The sequence below is a fragment of the Octopus bimaculoides genome, chromosome 2 (assembly GCF_001194135.2).
Source record: "Octopus bimaculoides isolate UCB-OBI-ISO-001 chromosome 2, ASM119413v2, whole genome shotgun sequence".
Lineage (NCBI taxonomy): Eukaryota > Metazoa > Mollusca > Cephalopoda > Octopoda > Octopodidae > Octopus > Octopus bimaculoides.
Genome location: NC_068982.1, coordinates 149,801,749 through 149,813,939, shown reverse-complemented (window position 1 = coordinate 149,813,939; position 12,191 = coordinate 149,801,749). Strand labels below are relative to the sequence as shown.

General features: G+C 34.0%; 1 protein-coding gene across 6 annotated transcripts in view; it reads right to left on the bottom strand.

Annotated features, from left to right (window-relative positions):
• LOC106872134 (protein Gawky) overlaps nt 1-12,191 on the bottom strand; it is a 116,742-nt gene that overhangs the window by 45,970 nt on the left and 58,581 nt on the right. For 3 of the 6 annotated variants that reach the window (XR_008263464.1, XM_052965656.1, XM_052965658.1), the window contains 2 exons: nt 5,366-5,532; nt 1,170-3,868 (listed from right to left, as the gene is read on the bottom strand). Coding sequence is in view for 5 of the 6 variants with exons in the window: in XM_052965656.1 (XP_052821616.1) it covers nt 1,170-3,868; nt 5,366-5,471 (2,805 nt within the window). In the remaining variant the exon portion in view is untranslated. Of the gene's footprint in view, nt 1-1,169; nt 3,869-5,365; nt 5,533-11,425; nt 11,465-12,191 lie in introns of all 6 variants that reach the window. The other 3 variants (XM_014919006.2, XM_052965657.1, XM_052965659.1) reach the window with 3 other exon arrangements.

Below are 12,191 nucleotides of genomic sequence, written 5' to 3'. Positions count from 1 at the left end.
ATTATGACATTTAAAGAGAAATTCACAACAAAAATTAAAAAAGATAACCTACTTCATTTGAGAAATGTGAGTTAGTAAGTTTTATTTTGAAAATCTACATTATAGTTACCATACACATGTGCACACACACCTGTCATTACTTTTACATTATCAATTTAATAACTATTTTCCTATACTGACATGTTCAATGAACATTTTTTACTTATATAACTGATGTTTTTTCTCTTTTTATTTTAAAACAGCTTTCTTTTAGATACCACCCTTGAAAATTGGTGTGTACTTCTATGTCAAGTAATGCATTTCATATATTTTAGTTGAGTCAGGCCATTATGTGTAGATGGGAAAAGACAATGTTAAGTTGGTAATGATGGTAATGAAAATGATGTTTGAAAATTAATTATCTTCTTTTAACTGCTCAGATCCTAACAACATTTGATTAAATAAATTAGGTATATCAACCCATTCATTTGGTTCTAATGAGTTTTGAATAGTTTTCCTTGCAATATTTTTGAAGAAAACTTTGGATAAGAAAAGAATAATCTGCCAGACAATGCTACTACATAAAAATGTAACTGAAGTCATTTTTTTAATACAGAGGCACAATTAAACTAAAGTTAACATGGAAGAACTAATAAAATCATGACTTAACCTCAACTGAACATAAAACTACAACTAAAATCTAGACACATGAATGTAGAGAATGAACTTGATACACAGATATACAAGACTTGGACTGACAAAGAGACATGCATGCCTTTCGGCTTCACTCTGATGTACATGTCTTGACAGATAAGAGCATATTTTGATAGAGAAATGCACATTTTGAGAGAAGTGCATGTTTTGAGAGAAAAGTTCATGTCATGAGAGAGTAGTGCAAGTCTTGGAAGAAAACTAGAAATATTGACAGCAAAAAAGGCTTAATCTTTACTAGACAAAAATTAATTTTTGACTTTATAAAGAAATTATACATAGTAGTAATACTCATTACAGGTGTTATATAATTACATCCAAACAGTTCTCATTTACTTCACACTCTTCAGTATACAATAAGTCAAACGATTGAAATAGGCTGTAGTTAATAAGTAATGGTTGCAATAGAAGAGACAAATGAATGTACAAAAAAACCCCACAAAAGTTAAAAACAGAAAATAATATAAAACTCCACTGACCTGTTGTTGAGCACTTGTGGCCCAAATACTTGTGCCATCATCAGCTTGTGGTTTTGGAGGTGCGGGATCGCCCCAGCCAGAACTTGCTTGCTTTTGAGGAAGTCCTTTATTCCACTGGTTGTCATCTTTCTGTCTTTGCTGTTGCTGTTGTTGCTGTTGTTGCTGCTGCTGCTGTTGTTGTTGTTGTTGTTGTTGTAGTTGTTGCTGTTGTTGTTGCTGCTGTTGCTGCTGCTGTTGTTGCTGTTGATGTTGTTGTGGTTGTTGTTGTTGCTGCTGCTGTTGTTGTTGTTGGTGGTGAAGTTGCTGTTGTTGGAGATGTTGAGGTTGCTGAGGGTTAGATAAGTTAGGAAGATTGTTCCAATTCTGAGGTTGAGGTTGATGTGCTGGATCTCCCCAATACGATGTACCATTGTCAACATCAATATGTCGTCTTTGGGAGGGTGGAGATGGTTCTTCCCAGCCACTGTTTGAGTGGCCGAAAGATTTTGGCCCTTTGTTAATACCAGCATTGATATTGCCATTATTGGTGCTTGCAGTATGAGTTGCATTCCAGGACCCTGTTTCAGTCTTGTTCCAGTTTTTAGGCTGCACATTTCCTGTTCCACTTACGCTATTTGCAACACCTCCTCCTGTACTGCTGCCAGAGCTGCTGCCTCCTCCACTTGCATTACTGCTGCTACCACTGCCGCCACCAACACTCCCAGGTCCGCCATTGCTGCTACTCCACATCCCAACATTCTTATCACTGTTGTTGCTGCCAATGTTTGGTTGTGGTCCAGTAGATTGGTTGTTGCCATTGTTACGAATAGGAATGCTTCCCATAATGCTGCTGCTACTATTATTGGCAACATTGTTATTACCCTGGGCATTATTACTGCAACTACTGTTGTTGCCGCTATTATTGTTGCTACTGCTGCTGCTAAGGATGATGTTGCTATTGCTTGCTCCTCCACTAATAGTAATATTATTGTTACTCCCCACAGGATTACTCCCAATTCCACTCCCACTACTGCCTGCACTACTACACCGGACAGGGTTATTGCTAGCAGTGTTGCCAACGCTAGCATTACCTATAGCACCTGAGCTGGTTTTATTGGATTTATCACCCCAGGTATTTGTATTGTCTGATTCATGATGAAACCCTGACACACCAGGTCTGCCAGCAGTACCATACCAGATTGCAGTACCATCTTTAGTTGCTTCCCAAACAGCAGTTCCATTTGTGCTGCCATTATTCCACACATTTGATTCCTCTTCAAATTTTCGCTTAGATTTGGGCGAGAATTGCACGACCCAGGTATTGTCTTGCCTGATTGGTCGTGATCCCCAGCCTTCGTTGCTTTCAATGAGCCGTTTTATCTCATCTCGTTGAGAAGAGATGGATGACCGAGATCCATTATTTCCAGCAGTAGAATTTCCACTAGTGGAATTTGGAGTGGAAGAAATATTGAGTCCCTTTCCAGCAGCTTGTGCCCATGTACTGGGCTGCGATTTGGGTGGATTTGACGATGAAGATGAAGATGACGAAGATGATGAAGAACCTCCTCCTCCTACTCCTTGGTGGTTGGTGGTATTGTTGCTATTGCTATTGTTACTGTTAGGTGTGTTGCTGTTCCACTGGTTACCACTTACTGGTGGTTGGCTGATGCTGCGTTGTCCAGTGTTACTACTCCAATCTGAACTGACACTAGTGGCAGGTGAAACAGCACGGTCCCAGTTGTTGGGGTTTTTCTTTGTATTCCCACTATTGGCACTCGACAACACACTCCAGTTGGTGGAGGTCTCTCCAGAATTCTGCTGACATGTGTTATCACTCTGTTTGTCTGTCAAAGACCCATCTCCCTGATTGTTTATCATTAATGGTCGATTATTCTGATTATTAACACTATTCCAGCTGGGTTCACTGCAACCAGTACCACGAAGTGAAGAAATAGCTGGTGGTGGCATGATAGTCTGGTTAACACCCTGCCACAATAACTGATTGCCACCATGTCCTCTTGACTGGCAGCCACCCTGAGGTTCACTTGTACTGAGTGAAGCACCATTATTAGGTACAGATCTGTTGTGACTGTTCATGTCTCCTGTGCCAGAACTATGTTGCATCAGCTGTATGGCTGTGTTTGGTGGACGACCCATTCCGCCGCCACCAGCACCACCACTATTACCACCGCCACCACCCTGAGAAGCAGGTCCTCCCCATGCCATACTGGGGATGTTACTTGTAGCAAAAGAATTCATGGAACTACCATCATTTCCAGCAGAACCAGAGCGAAGTTGCATATTATGGCCTTGGCTATTCATCGAAAGACTGTGAGGTAGGGTACCCCATCCTGCATTGTTGAGATTGGCAGCAGAACTATTAGAGATGCTCCCAGCATTCCAAGTGTGTCTTTCAAGTCCATTATAATTGGGATTTGAGCTCCACGCGGAAGCACTTTGACCTTGCATGGCACTTGATCCCTGACTGGTCTCAAGACCTTGGTTTTGGTAGCTTGAGCTAGATATCACAGATCCTGAACTAACGGAACCATAATTACCTCCAAAAGGAGAGGTTCTGTTCCAGTATTTGTTTCTGGTTGAAGGCCAAACCTCCTTATTCCTTTTTTCAACAAGTAAATCGTTGCTTGTTTGCCACCCTAGTCCTGGATTGTTGTGCCAGGTACTTGCTTTCTGAATCTTGTCATTTGAAGAGACAGAATCTGTAAAAATAAAAGAAAAAGAACACATAAATAAATAAAATATATTATAATTACAAGAATATTATTCATTTCTGTATTCTATAAATCTGAAAGCAAACTAAGATGCATAGGAAAATGGAAAACTTCATAAATTTTTAATGACAGAAATACCATTTTTCACAATATTTTAAAACCACGAAAGTATACTTATCTCTCAAAATTTGTTTTGAATATAAGCATCTATGTACAAAAACTGAAGGTAATTAGCAATATATTTTATTTATTACCTTGTATAGTTTTATACATACAACAGGGAAAATGTTCCCCCATTGTAGCAGCTTTAAATTAGTATACAATCATTGTTTTCTAAAATTATGGGACTATTGAATGTTATGTATGTAGTTGTTAATGCTGAGTAGCCTTACTAGCTTTCCTAGCAAACTTACAGCTTCAAGGTACCATAAGTTTGCTAGGAAATGTTAGGGTGTGTCCAGTGCATCAGACACACTCTGATCATAAGGTTTCAGCCAAGTCTGCAGCAGGCTTTTTTTTATTTAGAATTTAGTTGTGTGGGGTGTCATCTGGTAAGAAAGGCTTGCTGGTTTAGGCAGTGTTATGATTATGATTGACAAACAATATGGAAGTTAAATATACTTTTGGCAGAGTTGATTTCTCAATGATATATTTGAATAACCATAGAACCAACATTCATGATAAGTTAATTATTTGTTTGATAGTTAGATATTTAATGATTTTACACAAACCTTGTTTCTGTAATTAATATCAAACATCACTATTATTTTACTGCTAAATTTACTCACTTCTAAAACAGTAGTGTAATAATTTATGTTCTTTGCCTATACCCAAGTAACATAATGAACATAATGAACTGGCACTTAGGAATATATTCATGTTATTTTTAGTTTTTTCTTTCTTTCTACAAGTGTTGTTGTGCACATGCACAAAGAAAAACAAACAAAAATAATAATAATAATTGTTCCTGAAAAATAAAGAGATCTGAAATAGAGGATTCTTGAAATTGGTAACAGAAACAACTGAAGGCATAAATGAAACTATCAAAAAATAAAATAAATAAAATAGCATTAATCATCAAAGTATTAAACAATTTTTCTTACATGTTAAATATTCATAAACAAACTAAACTGATCCCTTCAAAGGGAATGCAGAGATACAAGGTTAAAAGAGATTGGGGTAAGGAAAACATTAAAATCCCTTAACAGATTTCAGTCACACTCCTTGTCAAACATTAAGGACAAAACAAGGTACTATTCAGAAATGGAAGGTAAACCCCAGGGAAAGATCAGTTTAGCAAGGAACCTTGAAAATTAGATGTAAGTATATAGTAATAAAACAAAAATGCAGGTACACAAGTTTTCTATGAGTCAACATAATATATAGTTGACATAATCATTGCACTGTTGCCAATAACAGACAATTTAATGTTAAATTTATCTCTAATATTTTAAGAGAGTCCTAACAATCTTCAAGGAAATATACCTGCTGACATTCCAGGGATGTGTCCTTGAAAGCCTTCTAGATTCATCTGGCACTCTGCCAGACTTTTTCCTTTGCCATGTGGGTTGTGTGGAGACCCGCACAGCATTACACTTACTTTCAAGGTGGGAAGCTGTGTGCAAGAGTTGGGGAGACAAGCCAAATTTTTCCTGTAGTGCAATAAATACAAATTTTGGTTTATAAATAGAAATTTTCAATGAGGTAGGAATGAATTATCTAACATAACAGTGAAGTTCATATTACAAATAATCTTTAATATCAGAATGCATTATTCTATTGCCAGTAAGATATAAGCAAAAGGTTTTAACATTAAATAACTGAATTTTAGCATGTACAATAATTGATAAAACTACATATAGATAATATTTTCAAGACTATATATACATAACACTATTGAAATTGCAGAAAAAAAAAAAAAAATCTGACAAAATGAAATCTTACAGCAGATCGTAGATATGAAATGACAGCTAAGTAAAAATGAAAAAAAAAATGTCCCTTAGCACAGAAAGAAGGATATAAAGTAGTACCTTATGTACAAAAGAGGATGGTTATGGCTGGAACACCTTTGAGTGTAAGTTAATTTGACCAGAGTTAACAACAAACTGAGAATTTTAAAAGATGAAAACCTAGAAAACATTCTCACCCAAAAGGTCGTCATTTTAAAATATATTACTTTTTATATGGTTACTTTTAAAAATACTATTTGAGGATCTTAAAAATAAGTTTAAAATCCTCTTGGAAGAGAGATACTTATATTTAAAGGTAACTTCTACAACATGAACACAATGTTTTTCCACTTAATATATATATATTGTGACTATCTTCAATTATTATAGCTATCTATTTTGAAGTTTATTTGTAATATGTGAGGCTGAAGACCGATTTAAAGTACTTTACGCTCCACACATTAAATTCTTGGCTGTCATCACACAAATTTTGTATTCTATTAGTAAAATAAACACATGATATATTTACTGCAACTGAACCTTTCATAAAATCAATTAAATTATCCATTTTGATTACACTACACAAATAGAAATCTGAAATTAAGCAATCCTAAGCTGGATGAATAGCCATACATCATATGTATAAAACTATGAAATTAGTCTCCTTGAACACTTGTAATTTTACAAACATACATTATGAAAAAAAAAAAAAATTCTATGATATTATTCTGTACGAATCTAAACAATCTGCACATAACCTCCTTTTAATAAATAATTAGATGAATCCAACCTATTGTTTCAAAGTGGAATATATCTTAAGGGAAGAGCAACAAAAATATATGCATTGAAAAACAGATTTCAATTTAGATTCCATTAAATTCAATAACTCTTGGTATGTTGCCAGCACAAAATTTATTTAGCTTGTTTATAATGTTGGTGAGAAAACCAGCATTATAAAAAAATATATATCAATATAGAATTTAATGGAAATATTCACTTGAGTTTTATGGTTGTTGTTTAAGTTAGTTTTCATATCTATATATGTTCTTCTTTACCTATAATAAACTTACAAATATATCAATTTATATTGGTTTTATTCTGACGTACATTTCTACTCACCAAGGCTGAATGTTAAACTATACAGTTGCATACTAAGTTTTTGTAATCACATAATGATGTACATCCAAAGCTAAATAGCTTTAACCGAGACTACAGCAGAAAACACTTGCTAAAATGAACTGCGCAGTAGGACTGAACCTGAAACCACATGGCTGAGAAACAAACTTCTTAACCACACACACATACATATATACATTTACAGTTATCCCTGCCTGCATATACATGTTATTGTTATAAAGAATAATTTAAAGTAGCATAGGTTAGCCATACACCACATAATCTACAGAGTGATTTGGGTTAGGATTAACCCATTTTTAGGAATCTGGAGGAGAATTCCTGAACTAATCCACTAGGTTAATGACCCCGCCAGAGAATCAAAATATTGAACCTGTAATATTCAAAGAATATTGCTATAATATCATTAATTAGACATAATTTCTTTTATCATTTTGTACAAGACTTATTTTCAGATAAAAGCAATTACTGGATTATTAAGTAAAGAATATTTAAAAAATTTCCAAAATTGTTTGCTTAAATCTTCCTAAAAGCAAGCATTAAATATTTTAAGGATGAAAACCTAAGAGACAGTAGTCATAACCACAATGCATTAAAGATATTTTATCATTATTGATATCAATAACTACAAGTTATTAGAGGACTTAGATATATCCTGAGCCTAATATGTATAAATTGTTTAATTAGTAATTAGTTTTCTACTAATCATGTCATACTCTCTCAGTATAAGACTGAAGTGTTGAAAATAATAGGCTATGCAGTTTGTTTTGTTGTATGTCATCAATTGGTTAGGACTAAATTGTTTCTTAGCTCAGGGAAAAAAAATCCAGAATGTTTGTTTACTTCTGCTACAAATAAAGGGTTTACAGGATTTGCACAACTTAAAGTTGGTTCTGTGTGTGTGTGTGTGTGTGTGTGTGTGTGTGTGATTGCATGCAAAATACTAGCAATTTACATTGTGATACCATTGATGCACATTATGTATCTACACAAAATGCATTTATCTACATACATACACTCACAGAATGCCAGAAAACAGGAATAAAGTAAAAATAATTTTTTTTTACAAAAGATGTAGTTAGAATACCAATCCTACAAATTGGTGCTTTTAATGTGATAATTTAAGCAAAGAAGGCATTTAAATGAGCTTAGAGCTTAACAATGGGTTTTGATTGTCCATATCTCATGCCCAACAAAGCACTGAATGGAGACAAAATTTTTTTTTTAAATCTCTAATGAAGACATGCTACCCAATCAATCAGTACATTTATTGAGGAAACAAAATCTTGCACTGCAACTACCCTGCAAATGAACAAGCCTAACAATTAAAATCCTGTAAGTCACTACAAATGCTAGACCTCACTATCTTTCATGATTTAACACACCACATCTCCACCCTGTGACAAAGCACTGCATTTCCAAGCACTGAGATTGCAATTTTTCTCATACAACAAGGCTTGAAAATATATTGTGCAGCCTAGAGAATGTAGGCTACATTTTTCATAAGTTAATTTTAACCCCAGAAGGCGGCAACAATTTGAACTCTTGTATATGGACACTGAGTGAATTATATAAATTATCGCTGAAGATAATAAATAAATGAAAAGTCACATTTACAAAAATGTAATTTACCCCTTGTTGGCAATGACATGAGCCAACTGACTAATAGTACACAAACATTTAAAAAAAAAAAAAAAAGTCATATGCTCCAATTACAAAAGATATATTTAACAGACTTGATCATTCATATAAGGAAACAAAGTAAAATATAAAACAAATTAGAGATGAATTTTAAAACAAAAAGCTCATGTTATGAACTTCATTTAAAACTGTTGCTGATTGGTGCTTACAATAAAATTATTCTGCTTATGTTTTGTAAATATATAGATATAAAACACCAGTGATGCATTAACATCCTAAGATACACATATCCCTCCACATATATTGTAAACAACACCAACTTTTCATCAATTTTCATTAGTGCTCTAGTTCATCATTGCTATCTGTACATGGGATGATAGTTCTTTATAACAAACTAATTAATACATCAAAGCAGTATATTGTAACATAAAATGGAAATGTTTAATTGTGAAGTAATCAACCAAAGTGATATTTCATGTTTTAATCTCTTTCTTTAGAGTTCTAACTGCTGTAGTCTATTGAAAAAAAACCCAAAAAACCCAGCTGATATAAATGTTGGTTGGTTGAGTTCTCCAGTCACATTTTACATCCCCTTAAGAGATGAAGAGGAGAGAGAGTAAAAGAGAGATATAGAGACAGTTTGTTTTGGTCCCTAATGCTCTGAATTAAATTTCTGCCAACTTTAACTTTTGTCAGTTCATCTCTGTCAGCTATTACTTTCTCTCTTCCTCTTTCTCTCAAAGAAACTGGCAGTGGTTAGACCTGGAGAAGGATGGATTCTGCCAGATTTAGCTGTATGACCTATGCTACGTTAAAGTACATGCTATTTGGGCTAAGACACTAATGCCATGAATCTGTGAATATAATTCAATTACATATCAGTGGGAGTTGAGTCCCACTTTAGTGCAGCACCCAAGTTTTATATAGATAAGTAATTTGTATTATATTTCCAATTTGTGTAATTTTCTTTTTATTTCTTTTCTTAATATATATACTTCAATGAAAGGGAATATTATTTAAAGTAATGAGCAATGTATTAGTGAAAATAAAAACAGTCTGAAACAAATTCAAGGTGTTGATAACAAATTAAACCAAGCCATAAAGAACAGAGAGAATCAGAAAGAGGAAAAATACTAACAGAAAATTCTATCTTTCCAAATTGTATTGGCCCTGAGGTGCATAAATTTCAGTTTATCAACCATGCCAACTAGAAATTTTAAAAACAATACTAGAAGCCGCAAATAACTAATTTGATAGCTAGAATGTAACGCTATCAGAAGACGAAATAAAGGAAAGTATATGCTGCATTTTTGAAATGAAAGAAAAAACATTTGAAATAAAGCATACAAGAGGGGGGAAGAAGCAAACTGCCAAGGAACCAATGACTGACGCCAGCTGCATATTATAATCTATGCTTATGCAAAGCCTACAAAAAGATATGATTTAATAAGCATCATGCATTATATTACTAAAAAGAGCAGGGAAAATAGAGGAACAATCAAATACACACATAGGCATACACACATTGATATATACCACTGATCCTCATTCCTACCCACTATATTATATAATATGCTGTCCATGAAACAAGGGATAGCACTAGACCTACTTGTATTCAATCTCCATTTCCAACCACCATCCTTCTTACTTTACCTCTTTCTCCCACCATGAGATCTATTTACAAAGGATTACACCAGATCTATTTGTACCCAATGCACCCTAACACCATCCCATTTGTGATAAGTCATATCACAATTCCCCCTTCTTGGGCCACTGGCTATTCATATCTATCTCTCTCTTATTCAGCTCTATTACTATCCCTCACTCTTTTCTTCTCAACTACCCTTCACTCTAATTACACTATCATCCTCTTTAGTCTTACAGAATAAAGATAACCTCACTAATGCAGGTGCCATGATAAAATGCACCCAGTATACTCTGTAAAAGTGATTGGAAAATGAGTGGAGATAAGCACAGGATCAACAGGACTCTTTCGTAATGTTTAAGGTATAACAATTTCTCTAATATTAGTGCCACAATAAATGTGCCCAGTATACACTTTGAAGGGACTAGTGACAGAAAAGGCATTCAACCAGACACCAAGTCGAGAATGTATGAATGAGATGTGGGCCTGTGACCAGTCTAGGATGGTGGTAACTCTGAAAAATATAGAATGGAGTTGGGTGTGAATCTGATCTTTAGCAGCACAGTGACGACTTTAGACAGGTTTTGGTCTTTTTAAATGTCATGAACAAAACAGTCCCACTGTTACTACAGATTTTAGATAAAGTAGACACGTATATAATATTTTTGTTAACAAACAAAAATATGTTGGGGTAAAATATTCTGCTGCATAAAATCTTAATGGTAAAATGAGCACCAGCATATTTGGTAAAGTAAACTCATTTATATATGTGCGTGTGCATGTGTATAAATAAAAACAGTAAACACTGTTGGAAGTCCTAGTACTCATGGAGCAGTTACCTAGCTTCCATGACATAAGTGATTGAGAGCATGACATTTCACCTGAACAAGACCCCAGTCCATCACAGAGTGTACACACATACACGTGCATAGATGCATGCATGCATACATACACCACTTTCAACTACTCTGAATTTCCTCACTTCTTGCACATTCTGCATAGAAATTTGAATGTACAAGTAACAGGAAACCCAAAGCAGCTTCAGAGAACTCATTTGAATTAATATACTATATGTATTGAATTCATTTTTCCTTGCTCATTTGTATATTCAAACACACACATACACATACATGATATAAGCCTATAGCTTCTGATTATCCTCTACAGGAAACTTACCAAAATTCAAAGCAGATTCATACGGCCATTTGGTCATCCCTGCAGGAATCAAAAGTGCACATGTAACATAATTAAGAGAATATAAGATAGATTTAAAAGAAACAGAAACTGCTTGGACCTTATAGTTGTATTCCCAACAGGACAAGAATGAAATATGACAGAAAAGATTATCAAAGCAGAAGATAGCCAAAATAGGTTAAAAAATAAAATTATCTTACATGAACTACACAATTAGAATCATCCAGATATGAACAATACAATAAATACAAATATATATAAACACTTTGCTTGAGAAATCCCCTGTAAATATATATATTAGGTTGTTTTTTTTTTTCATTCCCTCAAAGTCCCTTACACCAATGATATAGGCATTTATGTACATACAGTAAATACATAGGCTGAACACTAGTAAGTTCCAGAATCATTTCAAAATATAATTCTTTTTTATAGGTGTTTGTGCCATTACAGCTTATATCAATTTATCATTTATACATTTGGCACATTAAAAATTTTGCACATTTTTTACACTATAGAAACAATTGGAATTAAAAAATCAGCTATTTATGACAAATCATAAATATTAATGTAACATAGATGTTTGGCATTACATCAACAATGATTAGATACTGAAAAACTGTCAGATTTACATTAGGTTTCAACATCAATAAATTGAAAGCATGTTTCCAAAACAAAATTATAGTGGTTGAGATATTCAGTAACAAATTTTTATAGGTACTTAAGTATCTACATAGATTGCATTAAAAAT